Below are 19,889 nucleotides of genomic sequence, written 5' to 3' on the forward strand. Positions count from 1 at the left end.
AGTGGAGTAGAAATTAGCATAAAATGGGAATAGAAAGTAAAGTAGGCCTACAAGTACCTCAAAAAAGTACTTGAGTAGGCTACAGGACTTACTTACTTACTTAAATTGGCATCCTGCTGACCAGGATCAAGATTAAATGATAAAACTAGTCTTATGGCCCATTTAGATTTTGATTTCTATCATTAAAGTGCCCTAAAATAAAAAACACTGTGGCTCTTTTTTCTCCACCACTGAGGCTGAACTCAGCCAATGAGATGATTCCTTTTTCTTGGGAATGTTCACGCTTGTAAAACTTTCTGCTGATTATGAAACACATGTCATCATGCGCGCACACACACACACACACACACACACACACACAGAGAAGAGAAAGCAGGCCAGTGACGGCTGTTTAAGAGTCGGTCTCTTCCATGGCTGGCTGGCTGGCCCCACCCTGAGCCTGGCCCCTCCCTCCCGGTCTACAGGAGGGATGATGAAAACCCTCTGAAGACTCAGGTGCGTCTCACACTCAGATTAAAGACGGGACAAGTCAAACTCCGTCCCCAACGAGCTAAAGTCTGCTTCTGTTGGACTGCGGGGAGCAATCTTCTTTCCGATCACAAAAGAATAAAGGATTAATAAAGGATTCCCTTCGTGGAAAGTTTCTGAGATTGATTTGGATAAACTCTACAGAGACAGGTGAGTTCTTGGTGTTATAACTCAGGTTTAGATTTATGAACTCAATGCACTTTGCCCTGATTTCTCAGTAGCCTGTAGTCATAACGGATGACCACAACAACAACAACAACAACAACAACAACAGGCTGCCACTACTTAGGCCTAATATTGATATTAACAATAATTACACTATATGTGATTCGCAGATAGCCTGGCTACTATATGTCATGTCATTTCAGCGACTCAAAAGAATATTAAATGAAGGTAAAATCCCATTCATTTAAGCACAAAGGAAAAAGCCCAAATTGCCCTTTAATACATCAAATAGTCGCATCGCTTCGTATTCGTAGCATTTACTGATATGCGTAAATAATGATTTGTTTTTAAGGACAGCAAGAATAAAGATAAAGGAGAGATTATTAATTATTTGAAGAAAGGGACAAATATGGGTTTCATGTAAAACCAACGACGATCAAGAAATCACTGCGCCTTGAAGTTCGAACAGTAAAGTGGAGAAAATGAACGCGCCTTTGAAAGTAGGTCACAGTTATAATAGAATATAATACATGTTCCAAGTGATGATCATGCTAATAATGGGCTATTAACACTTCAATAATAATCAAATAATGTTAGCAGTGGTAGGCCTGATATAGAAATCTCTGTGTAGGGATACAGCAGGGACAGCAGTGATACTGCTTCAGATGCTCATGTGGGTGGGGTGGCTGGGGGGGGGGGGGGGGGGGGGGCACTCCTGCACTTTCTGTCTAAGTGCTCTATAAGATAGACAATATTATAACTTTTCCATGTTGCCTGTGTCGTTATCTGGCGGCTAAAGAATGGTATCAAAAAGCCCGACGTGGCGACAGCTTGATAAAGTTTGTTGACCTGGCCCCTTTCTGACTGTGTAGTGACAAACCTATCATAGACCTTGTTCAAAAACATTAAGATCTACTAAGGGGAGGAATTGTACGCCAACACCAGCTACAACTCAGTAACTTTGGATAGTTAGATGTTCTGTGAGAAAGGTAGATGCTTCATCAACATGCCGAATTTGAGTTTTCTAGGCTGTTAACCTTCTGCTGAATCTCTGCCTTCTTCAGGTTGTCTGAGCCTCCAGAGTCTTCTTCGCCACAATGAGTTGGGGGGCGCTCTATGCACAGCTGGGCGGCGTCAACAAACACTCCACCAGTCTAGGAAAGATTTGGCTTTCTGTCCTTTTCATCTTCCGCATCACTATTCTGGTCCTGGCTGCTGAGAGCGTCTGGGGTGATGAGCAGTCAGACTTCACATGCAACACGCAGCAGCCTGGCTGCAAAAATGTCTGCTATGACCACTTCTTTCCCGTGTCGCACATCCGCTTGTGGTGCCTGCAGTTAATCTTTGTATCCACACCAGCCCTGCTGGTGGCCATGCACGTCGCCTACAGGAAACGTGGGGATAAGAGGACCATGCTGGCCTCTAACGGCACAGAGAAGATGACAGATACTGACCTGGAGACACTGAAGAGGAGGCGTCTACCAATCACAGGCCCGCTGTGGTGGACCTACACCTGCAGCTTGTTCTTCCGGCTCATCTTTGAGGGCGGGTTCATGTACGCACTGTACTTCGTCTACGATGGCTTCCAGATGCCCCGCTTGGTGAAGTGCGAGCAGTGGCCTTGCCCCAACAAGGTGGACTGCTTCATCTCCAGGCCAACAGAGAAGACCGTCTTCACCATCTTCATGGTGTCCTCATCGACCATCTGCATGGTGCTGAATGTGGCCGAGCTGGGCTACCTCATCGCCAAGGCGCTCATGAGGTGCTCGAGCAGGTCCAGCAAGAGGAAACTCCCTTACACCAACACAGACAGCGCGACACGGGATAATGCCCTTCTGCAGAACAAGAAGAACGAGATGCTGCTGTCCTCCACAGATTCGACCAGCAACAAGACCATGTGTTGAAGGACAGCCATCAGTGGTGGAGTGGTACCAGAGAAGAAGAACGAACTGCAAATTCAACCACCCATAAGTCATAGTTTGCAGTTTGGTAATTAGGCTCTAAATGTGAGAATCCACCAGAATTGTCTCACGGGAAGGTGAAGCAGCTTCTGAAGCAGACTGTGAGAGCTTAAAATGACCACAAGAGAAATGATTTTAGCTAGACAGCAGCGTAGGTAGTTGGGGTGGCCTACTTTCTACATTCATTGGTAGGGAAATCACCGTATAATATGCACATTTGCTCTGTATTCCTACATATGGCCTCAAATCTAAAATTATGGATCATACAACAGTATAATTTTAAATCTGGTAGAATTCCCACCTGTTTGTGTTTGTCAGAGCAAAAAGCCACCAGGTGGCAGAGAATTTAGTATAATAGTATCTTTGCATCTGTGGATCCACATTACCACAAGTGTCACTTTACGTTTCACACACTGGATGCTTGAGAGATGGAGGTTTTAATTTATTGCTCACAGTTTTAAGTTGTTTGAATGTGACTGGTCAGGTTTTGAACCAGAGAAGAATGAGTCTACGCTGACACCTAGTGGTCAACAGTGGAACCCTTACGAGAACAAATACCTTCCCCAAAGCCTGAATGATTTATTTTTAGTTGAAGAAGAGGAAGGAAGAACAAATGAAGTCATGAAAAGTGAAGCGGGAAAAAAGGTCCAAGTTCCTTTGTGATTATGTTTTAGTGTCTAGTTTACAAGAGTCGTGATTTTAAATGTGGCTGATTTTGAGTATGTTCAACAGTAACTGATAAAAGCAGATGAGTTTTTATGATCCTGCTCTATTGAATCAAGTGAAAGTAGCATGAAGCTAAGTATGAAAATCTATAGTTAAATGACTTTCTATGAATGTTAGAGTTTATCATTTTTGTGTGTTTATAATTACTGAGAAGTGTGTTGCACAGGATGCTGACAAAGAATTTATATAACATGGTTAAATCTCCACACCACAGTGGTTTAATAGATTTGAGGCTCTTTGCTGTTCAATCAAATCAGAATGTCTTTTGTCTTTTACTTGAACTGAAAGTGTTTGAAATTGAAGTGTTTCTTTACACGAGTTAAATGACCCAAAAAATCATGAAACATACATATGTTTGGACTGTGCAAGATGTTTTTACTCTTCAGTCAGCAAGAGCTAGAAACCTCCCCGACAGATCCGATTGCATAATTGTGAGTTATTTGCTTTGAACTGAAATTGCAGAGTTGATCTGGATATCGAAGTCTAACGAAAGAGGCAGAATATGTTAATTGAGAAACACTGAGTGGTGCTGAAACAACTGGTTTTGAATTCCAGTCAAGATGCTTGAAGTTTGTGAAGATACCAAATCTGTCAGGCTTGTAAGTAAGACCTTTCAAAACAAAGTGCTTGTGATTTCCATATGTGAATCAATGAATATTTGACTGTATTTTTAGTATTTTGTAACATTTGTTACCCTCCAAGAGTCAATGTATACCGGCAGGATTATCAAGTTGTTACGAAATTGCTCCTGAAGGTTCTTTATTCTTATTATTATTATCCACCCATTCCTAAACCCAACATTCAAGAGTTGTTTTCATCGATCGTCTCCTTCACAGTTACCATCTGGGTAACAACGTTCTTAATCCTGCTTTTTGAAACACCGTTCAGAGGTTGTCCCGCTCAGTCCAGACGTGCTCCTGTGTTATTTGGACTTGTGTTGTTGCAGCGTGACGAGCTGACCCCAACTGGCTGTATCAGCTTTCGGCATGTGCCTTATTTTAGCCACCACGCTAATCACTGCTCGCCCTCTTCATGTGAGGAACTACGGCCGATCTCAAAGTGAAAATGTCTTTGTCCTCCCTCCATCCAGGAATAGCTGAGCTGGATTAGTCACAAAAACTCACCTCATGTGAACAGAGGATAGTGATTTGGTGATTAGAAAAGATTGGGAAAGGGGGCGTGTAAGACAATTAGAGGTGTCAATTCCAAAATTATAAAAAATAAAACTCCACGTGAGTCGTGCACTGACATTACATAACGGATGCAGTTCTGTGGAGTCGCAGCATGAAGTGTTAACGTGACATTTTTCAATGGGCGAGAAAAGTTTTGACCAAAGATCCCAAACAAAAATGCCAAGTCATGCACAGATGAAGCACTCTGAGTGGCCTCTGTATGCAGATTCAGAGACGACATTTGTGATTTAAAAAAAAAAAGCTTTTTTTTTTTGAATGTCGGCTCTGCATTGACCTTTGACCTCTTGCTTTCTGTAACAGCCAAATGACATTTTGATGCTACACTTGTGATAGCGACGATGCGTAATGATGATTGTGAGCCTGATCTTTCTTTTCTATTCACACCTCTGACCACAGTCTAGCTTTAGAAGTCTGCTTTTAACCGCAAACAACAGACTAACGAACGGACGGCTCTCTAAGCAAGAAATTAAGAAATTAAATGTTTGTAATGTTTTGTACCTAAGATGTTTTTATTACACTCGCACTTTGATCCTTGAAGTCTATTTGCTGTGTGTTTGTTTTTTCATAAATCAGTCAAAACAAAACTGTAACTGTGTGATTGTCTGTTAGTGTGTTTCACATATAATGCTGAGCCTTCCTGCAGCTATCCATGGAGTGGGACATGAGGGGGGTGGGGGGGGTATTTATTTTTTGGGTGATGCCCTTACATCTTAGTCTGCACAGAGAGCTCTGTATTTTGCTCTCTTTGTCTTTTTTTCCCATCACAATTCCTCTCCAGACATCAAGTTCTCACGAATCTCTCAAAGTAATGTTTTATGTCTGCAGGGTCAACCATGAGTTTATAACGACCTTGTGAGCATTTAATGCTACAATATTTGTAGCTGTTACTATTCATTTAAACTGTAGATGGACGGTTGCTGGGGTTTGAAGGGTTTGGAACAAACTTTTGGCAATGTTTTCAAGAGGATACTTTGGGGGAGTTTCAGAGCAGGTCCAGGCTTTCGACGAATTGTGAAAAAGTTTTGGGAAAAGTTTTGGGCACATTTACGGCAACTTTTGCGCACATTTTGGACAGGTTGTGGGGGAGGTTGGCAGGGGCGTGGTGTCACTCCGGACAGGCTGATGACTCTGTGGATTCACTCATGCATGGTCACACAATGTGACAGTCCAGACATGGCTGGAAACGGGAGGCAGCTCCGTTCAACCGAGCCCCATCTCCGACTCCAAGCCGCCTCCAAAAACTAACAACAACACGGGAAAACTTTCTCCCCGTTCAAGTCAACGGGCCCGGGACAGACTGACAGGCTGACCGACTGACCACCTGGAGAAGTTTGTGCATGAATGAGTTTGCGAGGCAGCATTTGTTTTGTTTTTTTTAGAAAGAGTTTGTAGAGCTGTCAAGAGAGGCGACAGGTTGCGGGTTTTGGGATCAGGGAGACAGAGGGAGGGGGTCGCTGCAGCCGCGGGAGGTCTTCACGCTTTTCAACGCGCTCAAACGATGATGGCACCAGTGATGGCAGATGGATTTGCTTTTCGTATTTAAGTATGACATCTCCGGTCTAAAGGTATGACGGACAAACAGTGCTGTGAATGTTTCCCTGTGCTTGAGGTGGGAGTAAAGTAAGGCCATGTAGATGGAGGACGCCATGTTATCGGGTAATTAAGAGTTTTTCTTCAGTTTCTGCTGAACAAGAGTGAGACAAAAGCCAGACAAAGCTTGTGGCGCTTAAAGGGAGTATTGCGGACTCTGGCACACTCTGCATTGTCAGCCTGGCAGGTATGGCTTTGTATTTGAACCTGGCTCTGTCTGTTACATTCAGCACCGTCCGGCATAAATGCCACGAATACCTGTGAAGCGGAGAGAAATTGATTCAGAGTTTGCCACCAGTAATGAAGCAATCACAGGGTCAAATGGTGAACGTCAAACACGACTTTCTGACTCTCTGTGCTGCGACATCCCCAATACTTACATCCCAATGTTTAGAGAAGGTATTTCAGCTGCTTTCCTCAAAGACAACAAGAAGTGTTATTATTATCATTATTATTATTATTACTGCTATAATCTGGATTCATTTGAATTCTTGACCAAAACCTGCACTGACCTTATTTTATATCTTCTCTTGTTGAGCATTTGATTCACTAGTTTTGACCTGCTAAGAAAATAAATGAATTATTATTGTTTGACTAATGCCTTTCTCTTCCAGGTGTCATACATATTGTGAACCCTAGTCGATGGATTTATTACCTTTAATACAAGAATATTTTAGTAAGTTTTCTCTTCCTCTGCTCGGCGTGTGTGTGTGTGTGTGTGTGTTGTATGAAGGGTGTTTGTTCGTTGTGTATAACACTGTAAAGAATAACAACAGGCTTGCTTAAAACACAGTAATCACCTGTCTATCCCATAAGACAGAGGACATAGGCACTATATCTGTGTCTCTGAATATACATTTGTTTCACTTCAACTTTAAAATGTAGTTGTAAATGTCAGATCTAAACTTAAGTATTACATCTGTGGCATCAAATAACAGTTGTAGTGCAACGAAGACTAGTCAGTCAACAGAAAATGTATGGACAACCCTTTATATCATCGATGAATCAAGTTACTTATCAACAAACATCCTCTGGTTTCAGCTTTTTTCAAATGTGAGGATAGGCTAATTCTCTCAGTTTTATATTGTTGTTATATTGTTTTTGAATATATTTGGGGTTTGGACTAAACAAGCTGTTCGACATCAGCAACTTTGGTCCTGAGAAATCATAATGGAAATCTGACATTTGAAAGACTGAATATTTGATCAATCGAAAAAAAAAATGGAAAGATTCATTGATAATGAAAATAATGTTTTCTGTTAAAGTCCCCCCTCTCAGAGTTGTGAAACTTAGAATCGTAAATCTCCCCAGAATTGATCACAGTTACTATATTATTATCTTTAATAAGTACAGTATGTACGTTTTTCTATGCGACCCCTGTGGCTTTAGTATTACAGTTGACAGAGAGGGAGAGGAAGGGAGGGTGGTGTGTGTGTGTGTGTGTGTGTGTGTGTCAGTATTTGTTTCTGTGTGTGTGTGTGTGTGTGTGTGTGTGTGTGTGCGTGCATGTGCCACACCAGAGCCCCATCTCTGCTAAACGCTGTTTTCGAACATTATAATGTTGATCTCAGCACATGCCTGCTGGGCAGTGGAGCGAGCAGGTGAGAGAGAGAGAGACAGGCCTGACAGAGAGAGAGAGACAGAGAGCGAGAGAGAGAAAGGGAGAGTGAACCAGGGTTCAGTCAAACAGGCGGCCTATACAGTATACGAGCTGCTAAAAAGCGTCTGTGTTTGGGGCCGAATGCCGTGTTTCGATTTGTTATCGATATCCGTCGCCTACGTGACAGTTTTCTATAAAGACCTTGTTCTGCTAAGCGTTTTATGAAAAAGAGAAATATGTCTCGTCGACACCTCCACTTTCATCCATGTCCTTGTGTCTTCTTGTCTGTTCGTATGCGTATAGTGTTTAACCTCGGGGTAAGGCCTTGCTCTTTTGCAATGACCAACTTTGAGCACTTTCAGCAGATTCATAAGCGTTTCTTTAACTTTCTCTCACACTCTGTCTGTTTCCCTTCTTTTTGTTTTGCCATCTCTCCCTTCTTTGTCCACTCCAGCCTGTACTTTCTCCATAGGCTAGAAATCTTGAAGCATGGGCGACTGGAGCTTTCTGGGGCGGCTGTTGGAGAACGCTCAGGAGCACTCAACGGTCATCGGCAAAGTCTGGCTGACTGTCCTCTTCATCTTCAGGATCCTGGTGCTGGGGGCCGCGGCTGAAGAGGTCTGGGGCGACGAGCAGTCTGACTTCACCTGTAACACCCAACAGCCTGGTTGCGAGAACGTCTGCTACGACGAGGCCTTCCCCATCTCGCACATCCGCTTCTGGGTGCTGCAGATCATCTTCGTGTCCACGCCGACTCTCATCTACCTGGGCCACGTGCTACACATTGTCCGCATGGAGGAGAAGCGGAAAGAGAAGGAGGAGGAGATGCGCAAAGCAAACAGGTTCCAAGAGGAGAAAGAACTCCTTTATAGAAACGGTGGAGATGCTGGAGGAGGAGGAGGCGGCAAGAAGGAGAAGCCGCCAATCAGGGACGAGCATGGCAAAATCCGTATCAGAGGCGCATTGCTGCGTACCTATGTGTTCAACATTATTTTCAAGACCCTGTTTGAAGTGGGATTCATTTTGGGCCAGTATTTCCTCTATGGTTTCCAGCTGAGGCCCCTGTACAAGTGTGCACGTTGGCCCTGCCCCAACACCGTTGACTGCTTCATATCGAGGCCCACTGAAAAGACTATTTTTATTATATTTATGCTTGTGGTGGCTTGCGTGTCTCTTTTGCTGAATTTGTTAGAGATCTATCACCTTGGATGGAAGAAAGTTAAACAGGGCATGACAAATGAGTTTGCCCCCGACCACGAGTCGCTGCGCCGCGTCGACATTGCAGAGCCTGAGTGTTTGGCCTCGGCCTCCAGAACTGCCCCATCCAGCCTTAGTTACCCTCCCAACTACACAGATGTGACGGCGGGCAGCGGGGCGTTCCTGCCGCCCCTGGGGCCGGCAGCCTTGCCCTCAGCAGCGGAGTTCAAGATGGAGGACCTCCAGCAGGAGCAGTCCCTCCGCCAGCCCTCACCCTCTTCCCATTACTACATCAGCAACAACAACAACCACAGGCTGGCCACGCAGCAGAACTGGGCCAACCTGGCCACCGAGCAGCAGACTCGCGAGATGAAGGCCACCTCCCCCTCCCCATCCTCCTCTTCCTCCACCAGCACCGACAAGCAGCAGAAGCAGCCCGTCAATGCTGCACTGCTCCTTCCAACCAGCAACACCACCAGTAACACCAACATCACCAACACAACTGCCACTGCCGCCTCCAGCAGCGGCAGCCCTGGCACTGCCTCTAACGCAGGCAGCTGGAGTGGGGGGAAGAGCGAGCAGGAGGAAGGCCACGTCACCACCACCACAGTGGAGATGCATAAGCCTCCAGTAACGGTCAGCACAGACCCTCGGCGGCTCAGTCGGGCCAGCAAGAGCAGCAGCATCAGGGCCAGGCCGAGCGACCTGGCTGTCTAAATCTCTTCAGCCCTTTCATGTCCCTAAACCCTCCCTGACCAACACCCAGCTTCCCCCAACCCCACCCCCAAACACAGTGATTCTCAGACAAAAAAAAAATCACACATGCATAAAGCAAAAAAACAACAAAAAAAACAACAAAAAAAAACAAAAAAAACAAAACAAAAGAAGGCAAGGCGACAAGAGACAGGAAAGCAGAGTAGCAGAAAATGTTTAGGCAATGTGAAATGACTTGATCAGCAGCCGTCGTTGATTTAGTGCAATCGGTGAGTTGCAGAGTAGTTGAGGCAAGGTTTTTTTTTTTTTTTGGATGGTCTTAATTTCTGCACACAAAATGTGATCATGCAGTGCTATGAAGTCAGAAGGCTCCACTCACAGCGGTGATGGAGCGAAGGACATTGTGATGTCATAATTTTGCATCAAAATGGACACATCTCACCAACGTGTTTGGCTTGGGGGGAAGATCTCATGGTGTTTCTCCATTTTTTTCTTCTTTTTGTTGAGCCTAAAGGACTAATTATTCCAAATGAAAATGATCATTTGTCAAAACAATGACTGGATATTTTTTTTTAATTTTATCTGGAGGAAGCGCAGGTGGCTGGCATTGTTGTACAGATCAGTTATTTGGTGTGTGGCCAGACAATTTGCTCATATATCTTGTTCATCATTTTTATCTGGTTTCACAGTCAAATCAGCAGCGCAAACTTGCACTGCGTGTTGCACTACATGTCGACAGCCTGTTCCAGCGTTTGTCCTCTGACCTGGAAGGTCTTATGCTGCAGCACTTCCTGAACTTTACTAAACAAACACCTGTTGTGTTAAACATAATTCACCCAGGAAGTAATTTTATCAACAAACATTACATGTATTGTGTTCCTTGTAGTTGTGCATGCCAGCATGTGGAGCCCTACAACTCACCGATTCACTGACAAATTCACATGGCAAAGTTGGCTAACTTGGTTTTACCCATGATCCATTGCAGCGCTTCCTACAGAGACAATACATATTGTAATTGACATGGAATGCATAGAAATGCACTGATGTGATATGCCCAGAGTCCTCAGAATAAACAGACATAGGCGCAGTGTGGACGGGATATGGGTCAAAACTGCTGGTAGAAGTCATCCCTGTGATGCCCAGAATGCACCTGGGTCTCTAGGAACACTGCATTGTCAATAACATAGAGATCAAAACGTTCCCACCATGCTGTCAGTCTACAAAAGAGAAATATAGGAGCAGAGTCCCTTACGCCTGCCTCTGTCAGCATCGCCTTCAGTCAACATGTCCGAAAAGAAAAATGTTCTCCACTAACTGCACAAACGACAAGATATTGCCTTCAAAGAATCTTGACAATATTATTCAAATACATTGCAGCCAACATCTAATATAAAGAATAACAATATTCTCCTTGTTCATTCAGACAGACAACCTCCCAAAGCTCTTTGGTTAGACTTGAAAATGCAACTTTTTTTAGACTGTATTTTTGCCCTCAAACCCACAACCCCCTTTTTAATCATCACAACTAAAGACTGAGAGCGACTTTGGGAGTTAAATGATTTCCACCGTCACACATTTCATGTGCTTCTTCATTGGTTTTATTCTGAAAAGTGCTATTTTTTTTAAAAACTGAATTGAATTTAACTCATAAATTGCATACTTGTGGTAGTCAGTTTGTGATTGCGAAACAGCTACGATTAAAAAAGACAAAATGACTGGCGTTGCGAGTATCAAAACGCCGTGGTGCAGTCGACCTTGACGGCTTCTATTTTGTTGTGTTCATCTTGATTCTTAGAGATCTTTAGAAACCCAAACTTTTAACTGAATTCATCAGCAGCTGCAGTCCTCTGTCTCTGTTGTGTTACTGTGCTGTTTGGTTCATTCACAACCCAGGCACTCACTTTTTTTTTACTTTACAACAACCTTAATCCACTGTATTATCCTGTTAGTTCGCCTCTGAGGCAGAGTTGCAAGTACACAGTAACACTGTGTGAAAACTCAATAATCTGCATTGGACATACTGCACTCATAGGGCATACCAACACAATTAAGTACTAATATGTTTGTGGACAGTATTTTATAGGAACAGCACTTTTCCAGCAGTTAATGTGCAGGTTAATACACTGGAGTAAGAGCAGTGTAAAGTGGTACCAGCTGTTTTTTTTTTCTCAGGGGTGGGGGGGTTACAAAATGATGGTACTGTATGGTGTAAGAGTATCTGTACCCATATAGGTAGAATGTTTCACACTGTATTTTTCTTCAGTTGCTTAAATGACATTTAGTGCAAACAGAAACACAAAGAGGAGAATACACACCTACACAACGCATAGCTAAAAGCAGCCTTTCCCAATCCATGTTTTTTGTTCAAAATGACAAAAAAAATCTTTGTTATCTGCATTTGTTTTTGATCCCTAAAGTTTACATTTTGGTAGTTGATAAAGATTTGCACATTTAGGAAAGAAAATTGCTGTTCTACGATGCTAACAATGGTAGTAATAGAGAGAGAGAGAGAGAGAGAGAGAGCGAGAGAGAGAGAGAGCGAGCGTGATGCCAAACTGCCAATCTATATGATCCTCAAAGGAAAAAATGTCTTAAAACTAAAATGCAGTGGCTCTTCACAGAAAAGGCAGTATTAAAAAAAGAAACTGTTATTTATCTCAAGCTCAGGATATGAGTTTGAAGATTTAAAAAAAAAAAAATCAAGAGAGAGAAAAATCAGTTGGGGTATTTTTCTGTGTGTTCACTCAGTATGTTCTCACAGACTGGTCGGGACTCTGGTTAGACGTCATATCAGACGACTCCACTGTTGAGAGAATGTTAGCCGGGTAGCTGGCCCTTCCCTAACCCTGCATACGAAGCCCTGACAGGTTGTTGTGTTTGAAGCCCGTCGTCCCTGTGACTCCTCCAAACTCTCTCCTCTTACGTTTCATGCAGAGCATGATTTCTCTGGCTCGTCAGGGAGTAGGAACCATCTTACAATGCTCAGAACAGCAACCTGTTTTCAATGCTGTCTTAAACAAGAGAAGTGCCTTGTGTATGAATGATTCTTTTGTAAGAACAAGTTGATGTAAATGTTCATTTACCTCAAATGTTTACAAAACTGTTACTAAATAAATTTTTTGTACCATATTTGTTGTTCTTGCTTTCTCTTCCGCTTTTCACGATGGATGAAATTCATCGATCCCACTTACTTCAACAACAGAGCTGTGATGACCTCTAAAGACTTAACTTTAACGTCCAGAGCAAAAACATTCAATTAAGGATTACACTTCAACTCTCCAGGTGTATCATTTCAATGGCCCTGAAAGACATGCAGCTTGCTTATGAAGACTTTCTGACTGTACTTGGACCTGCCAACAGAGGCCTAGAAACAGCTGTGATTGGCAGTATTCAACTCAAACATGAGCCAAGTAGGCCTAACAGTGTGCAGGTTCCATTCAAGTTGAACAAAGGACAAACATTTGCAGATGAACGTGAGGATCAGCGACAGAATTAAGGCATGAATGGGGGTTGAACCCATGATCTTTGGTTTACGAGACCAACGCCTTACCACTTGGCCACCATGCCGCAATTACATGCAGATTTGTGATAATGTAACATTTTTCCAAAATCTGTCTAACATCTTCCAGATGGATACATAGGTTTTAATAGGCACTAGCTGGGACTCAGAGCCAGCTTTTCTTCTACCAATCAGGGGGTCAATTCTTGGAGAAATGTTTTTCCAAATATTACTAAATTATCAAATATTACTAACTTTATCAATTCTGGATAGTCAGCAAAAGGTGTAAGATGTGTGAGGCTGATGATTTCAAAAGTTCAGGGCGAAAAGTCCAATCAGTGATTCAGATGTCTCATAATGTCTCCTAAGACACATTACATGAGATGTGATGTTATAAACTCGACTGTGAGCGTTTGTTCTTGGAAATAGTAGTTTGACAAAAAGACAAATGAACTCAGGGTCCACTTACTAGCTTTTTCCAGAGATTTCAGTCAAAATAGTTGCCATGAAGATTGTAAACTCCTTTCTTAAGTGCCGTCCATTTCACTGCGATGTTTTTGTTCCGTTTTCTGTATCTAATATGGTATGTGAGATTTCCAGAGTCAACACAATTGAGGCAACACTGCGATGCGTACGGAGAGACCATCAAGTATGTATCTTGTTCTCTGAAAGATGCCATTTCTAAGGGCATCAAAGTACAAAACATATGCCGGAAATGTATATTTACTCTCAATTTCTGATGTTGCAAAATACTCAAAAATGTAGATGTGCAAAAAAGATGTGATCTCTTACAAATATTAGAATCATTTGTTGTACTAATAATAATCGATTTTATAGTTCCTATGTTTGCTTAGTTATCTTTATTTATTTGCTTTTTTGTAGCATTGATGCATGTCAAACATTTTTTTGCACATTAATCAGTGGATTTTAAATTCACCTACAAATTTGAATTCATTACATTTCAATGTTTTGTGTTTTATGTATGAGTCCACGTAAGAAAATGAGTCACACCTTTGTTTTTCATTTCCCGTACATGTGAAGATAAAGAATATTTATCTAACTATAACTTGTAGTTCTAGGTTGGTTTTTTTGCAGCATGTCGTTCTTGTTAATCTGAACTGCTGGCTTCCTGTTTGCTCTTTGGGTTTTATGCGACCCACATCAGCATCAGGAGAGCTTCTGAGTGTCTTTGGCAGCACTCTCTTTGTAGACTCTTTGACCTCCGACCTTCCAGCCGCTCACTCCCTCACTCTGCATTCCAACAGCGAATGTCAGAATGTGACGCCGAACCAGAGACGCGCACACACACACACACAGCCAGACCCACTTCATATCCACATCCAGAAATAATTAAAATAAGACGGGCGTGTCAGTCTTGCACCTGAGAGTCAAACATCGATCACAGATCTGCACCATCTCAAGAGCTGAGTGATAATTTACAACGCTGTGCAATACATGATAGAAGTGGGTGAAATTTACATCTGCTGGGAAAGTTCATTTTGATCTTTGGGCACAGTGGGCATCAACAAAGCAACGGCTAAAACAGTCTCATATATGCACAAAGACAAATAAGTGGACTAAATGTTAGAGTATACTTCAAAGGTTTTTGGGCCATTGTAAAGGACGGCAAAAGGTGGGCAAATACACATCCCAACACCTCTAAAGCAGACGACCTTACGTTGTATCTCATTTATTTAACCCATACATGAACAGAAATGAAAAAATAAGACCTGTGATTTAAGGAGGAGCCATTTCTTGACTAACTTTTGCTTTTGTCAGCTAAAATGAAATTAGCTGCCCATAATGTACACATGTCGAAAAAAGTCAGATGCTGCCTCCTTCCGCCAGTCTTTAGGAAAAATCTCAAAACAAGACTTTAATTGTCAATAAAAGGGCAATTAAAAAGGCTAGCAGTGTTGGGTGAGTTGGTCTTCAGTTTTAGACTTTCACGTTACGCAGAGTAATTTAATTTAATGTCAGTAGTAAACATGTTGATTGAGGCAGGTTTAAATGAGGCCGTTTGGGTCTTTTACTCTCTGTCCAAATGCTGAGGAAGTCACAATTGTCCTTGACTGGGTACATTTCAAGCCTGTTTTTATTTCGTTATTAGTCTCGAATTGAATGTTTTATTTCCTTTTATTGTTGACTGATATAAATGCCCAATAGGTTAGATGATAAGATGAAACGGCTTTAAAAAGGAACCCAGCTCAAGGATTGGGAAGGATTACTTTGCGCAGGATATTTGGCATTCAGTCTAACAACAGAGTACAGTACATGAGTGCTGGGCTCTTGGGTCCAGTGGCTGAGGAGTGATGGGAGATAGTTGATCTCTTGGCACGACTGACTGGAGGCCTCAACCCGTCACTCAGTCAGTAGCCTTGTTTCCACTGCAGAGCCGAACAGGGCCAAACAGAGCCCAATGCTTTTCAGGGACATTTTGGAGTCAGGTGTGTGTGTGTGTGTGTGTGTGTGTGTGTGTGCTTTAACAGCTGTTTGGAGATTTCAGTTGTTGAAGTTTAAAACCAAATACATTTTCACTGAAAAGTTTTAATCACTGATGACGTTTGTCTGAATGTACTTTGTCCGCATCTCCATAAATTCATCACTAATCGCTTATCGATTGAAAGAAATGAATAAGAATTGAACAATATAACGTGTCAACCGATTAACGGAGTAAAGACACAAAGTCCCATGGTGGTTTCAGCTGTGGTTTTTATCCATTTCGACCCCCATGGTAAAGCCCCACTTAGCCCTGTGGTGGAAAAGCGACTGCTACAGAAAGCGAGTGTCTGCCACTGAGTCACTAGTCTCCAGCTCGGAGCAGACAGGAGGCTATATTTAGCCTTTAATCACCTAACAAATTCACACTCAGCCCACAGCACAAATACCTCAGGCCCTCTTTATGTATTTCAGGAGTGTGATGAATTTGTTTCTGGGAGGCCTGACCGCTGGCTCATGGAAAGATGTTGGTTTGTTTGACAGAAACGTTTCTAGTTTGGTACCAGACTGTTAAAACTTCTGACGGCAATTTGCAACCTCAAAGTTAATTAAAAATAGACACAATAAGAAACAATAACCGTAAAATTGGAACATACATTTTCAAAATCACCTCTATGAAACACAGTGGAGGAGGTGCACTATCCGGTGCTTTGATTTGTATTTTTAGAGGGAAGTTGGGGTTTTCCTTTCATCTGGATCCAGTGCCGTAGCAAGGATTTTATAGTGAGGTCATGAGTCTAAATCCCCCCCAATGCTGCCCCAATCTCTTTAGAAATGTTTTAGCCACCGTAGAAAATTAAGATTTCTTCCGGTTCAGTTACATTTTCTGGATTTTTTTCCCCCTGCGCTATGATCTCTACGCTGTTTCAAGACCTTCTCCACGCTGCTGAACTGAGACTACTTTAGCGGATGGGAATTCGCTTTGGTGAGCTCACCTAAAACAGAAACCTCCAGTTCACATCACATACAGCAGCTACACTGAGCGAAACAAGAGGTGAAACCATAAAATAACCACAGTCAATAATAACATCTTCATGCATATGATAATACATAAATGAACAAGCATTCCCATGGCCTCGCTATCAGCACCATAAACCAGCTATGATGTATACCATCATATACACACCATTACAGTGTCATAAGGAGAGAGTACTAACAGCACGCTGGTGATTTAGGAGTTAGCAGCCACTGGGCAGAACCTGGCTATACTGATTCTAAGACTTTTATTGCTAAAAACAGTCCAATTTAAATACATTAAAGAATGCAAACTCCTTCTCAGCTGTTTTAAAACCCCCCGTGTTCCCAGATTCAGCACAGAGGACGTGAGCTGGGTGTCCATGGAGGTAGCTACTGTACAGCCCCGCCTGAGCGCTCTCGGATTCAGCATCCATTGGCTTCTAGAGAACTTCAGCATTTTGTTCCACAGCAGCAAACTGATCAGAAAGTGACTTGTGGACTCAGCAGCTAATCAGGTAAATCATTAAATGTCTCAGATATGTTGTGGTTATTTAGTGTCATGGGATAAGAAAGAAAACGTTGAAAGGTTTTGTTTGACCATGACTTGACAAAAATTGGCCCCAAAATTCAAAACAAGTCAAATAAATCTCATCTAGTCGAGTAGTTCCCTTTAAAAAGAGCCTTCTTACATTCACTATGTTCATTATGTGGTTGCTGATGCTATAAATGATGTAATGTTGCAGCATCTGTACAGTGTGCAGTCATGTGGGACGGCTTGTTTTGACTGTAGGTCCGTGGAAAGAGGGAGGGGCTGCACAGAGAAAGAGCATTATGAGAGAATAACGTGAGGAGAGGTCAGCTCTGCGGGGACACCTACAGGTCAGGCGAGGGTATGGACACAGCACCCACAATGCACCTGGCTGACTTCACCTGAGTGCTGAATGAAACCAGGGGGCATTCGTCATGACTCCCCGATAGTGCTTCCTGGAAATCAACTAAATGCCTCAGACTGAAACTAAATAAAGGTATAACACGTCTCTCCAGAGGCCAACTAAAGCACAAATAAATATTTACACAAATGTAAACAGCGGCAGGGGGGAGAGCAGCATCTCCTCACTTTGGCCCTATGTGACCTGTGAGGGGCAGCTTAGGTTTCCACCTGTTTTATCTTTCTTCTTCTCTCCTTGCTTTCATGTGAGCGGCGGTCATCACTGCAGCAAAACTATCTCAATCTGGCATTTTGGGTTTTTTATTCAGGGGTGTGGTAATAGTTTGTCTGACTAGAGGAACCCCAGAATGTGAGGTTTCAAGTCGTGTCTTAACACCGACGTTTGGTTTCTGCAGTGCCTTCTGTGGAGGTAATCTGTGCTCTGTTGATGTATTGCATTTCAGTAGGGTTTGTCTAGTAATTTATGTTTCTGAGAGTCATCAAATTCTGGGTTTATAGTGGTTTCAGACATGTACACTTTTCCTCTTCTTCTTGCACACCATGTGTAGCATCAGAATATATTTATTTTTTAGTTATTAGTGAAGATATGTACCATGTTTCTAGCTGGAAGAGCTTACTAACATTAATTTGGAAGGAAGCTGCTCAACTCGTGGATCAACTTTTACTTTTGAGGCACAATCTGAAGAAGAGGAGAGTAGCTGCTTTTGAAGAGATGTGATCCTGACTTCAAAGCGGGGACAGTGTGCATGTGTGTGTGTGAGTGTGTGCGTCCAACTGGCTGACGGAAAAAGATGAGTTTGGCGACTCTGCGCTGAAGGGATTGTTGCACTCCCTGTTTCACTATGGCTCACCAAATAGGGTCAGGCCATCCTAAATTTAACCTAATCTGAGCCCCCCACTCTCCCTCGCCACCAACCAGAGACAAGGTTACACTGTTGAGTGTCTGCGGGGGGGGGGTCGACAGTTGTTGTCCATCAAATGAAATCTGTTTGGAAGAAGATATAACTTCTGCAACATTCAAGAAACAAAGGATCAGTGGACTTTTTGGGTCCGTTTCGCAGCAGCATGTAAGAAACAAGTAAAACAAAAGTGTCCAAGAGGATGAAAGGAAGGAAAGGAAAGGAGAATACTGGTGTTGCACTTTAACCCACATCCCAGCGGTCCGGTTAAACTCTTTTCCGTCCTTCAGCCGGTCCTGCGCTGCACACAACCTGAGAAATGCAGTTGTCATCCATTCCTGCCCGCTTGTCCTCTGTGCAGCTGTACACTGCATCTACACACACACACACACACACACACACACACACACACACACACAGGCTCTTCCCTCCCAGTCGCTGTTGTTTTATCATTAAATGGCGACATTAGTTCATATCATGTGATTTGAAGAGGATTCATCGCACATTAGAGGCCCTAATCGCCACCTATAGTCTACCCCCCGGGCCTCGCCCACATGACCCTGCTGAGCACAGCGCTTTCTTTATGCCCCCTGAAAGAGCTGGGGATTGAGCCCAAACAAAAAAAACCCCACGAGGGTGAAAAAATGTTTTTACACCCACCCCGCTCACTCGCAGGCCAGGCTGTGTGGGCGCACAGGGCCGTTTTAGCTTTAGATCAATGGGACAAGTTACTGGAGTCTGGCCAACTCTGACAGATAGCACAGAAAGAAAAAAGCTTGCCTCTTCAAAAAATTGGGTTTTGTCACCGTGTTTTGTACCTCCAGCCTCCCCCCAACCCCCTGCCCCCCCACCCCGCCTCCAAAAAATGTGAGGTGAAACGGGGGAATGTTTTTCCTTAAACCTCCAAAAGATTTGAGTTTTCATGTGTTGCTTCTTCTGTGTGAGAGGGCGAGGCAGGGAGGAAGGGGAGGAGGAGGTGGGGTGTGCACGGGCTTATGGGAGGAGAGGGGAGGCCGCCTCACGTCAGCCGGCTGCAGATGAACCTCTTGTCAGACGTGGCTCCCGACACGGAAGCTCAACAAAGTTGCAGCTCGTCCTGCGGCTAATGATGGGTGTTATAGTTAAACAACACGTCTGGTGGTGGTGATGATGGCGGTACTGATAAAACAGGAACTTTAACGAATACTCAGCTAGTCCACAGGGGAGGGGTTCACAGCGAGGGCGTAGCGCCCCCCATTGGGAGAGACAGGACAGTGCTCTTTTTCAGCCAGGCAGCCTCGTTCCTGTGTTTTGTCTTCTGTGAAATGTCTGCCTTCATTACGGGATAAAGATATTCTGCATTTTTCTTACCGTCAACAAACAGTATTAGGCTACCCACATATCAAGTGTTCCTCTGTGCCGCAGAGCTCCAT

General features: G+C 43.3%; 2 protein-coding genes and 1 non-coding gene across 3 annotated transcripts; 2 read left to right on the plus strand and 1 right to left on the minus strand.

Moving 5' to 3' along the window:
- The first annotated feature begins 549 nt into the window (after positions 1 to 549).
- gjb8 (gap junction protein beta 8) lies at positions 550 to 5,140 on the plus strand. The gene is made up of 2 exons (XM_070914249.1): positions 550 to 678; positions 1,758 to 5,140. Exon 2 carries the CDS (start codon positions 1,791 to 1,793, stop codon positions 2,595 to 2,597), a length of 807 nt encoding a protein of 268 aa, XP_070770350.1. The 5' UTR covers positions 550 to 678; positions 1,758 to 1,790; the 3' UTR covers positions 2,598 to 5,140.
- A 3,112-nt stretch (positions 5,141 to 8,252) lies between these two features.
- On the plus strand, positions 8,253 to 9,677 carry LOC139292950 (gap junction alpha-3 protein-like). Its single transcript, XM_070915360.1, has one exon. The coding sequence runs from the start codon at positions 8,253 to 8,255 to the stop codon at positions 9,675 to 9,677; it is 1,425 nt and encodes a 474-aa protein (XP_070771461.1).
- Positions 9,678 to 13,169: 3,492 nt separating this feature from the next.
- On the minus strand, positions 13,170 to 13,241 carry trnat-cgu (transfer RNA threonine (anticodon CGU)). The gene has a single exon. It is a non-coding gene; the product is annotated as a tRNA-Thr (tRNA).
- Between the last annotated feature and the right edge of the window lie 6,648 nt (positions 13,242 to 19,889).

This window comes from Enoplosus armatus, chromosome 11 (genome assembly GCF_043641665.1).
Source record: "Enoplosus armatus isolate fEnoArm2 chromosome 11, fEnoArm2.hap1, whole genome shotgun sequence".
Classification (NCBI taxonomy): Eukaryota; Metazoa; Chordata; class Actinopteri; order Centrarchiformes; family Enoplosidae; genus Enoplosus; species Enoplosus armatus.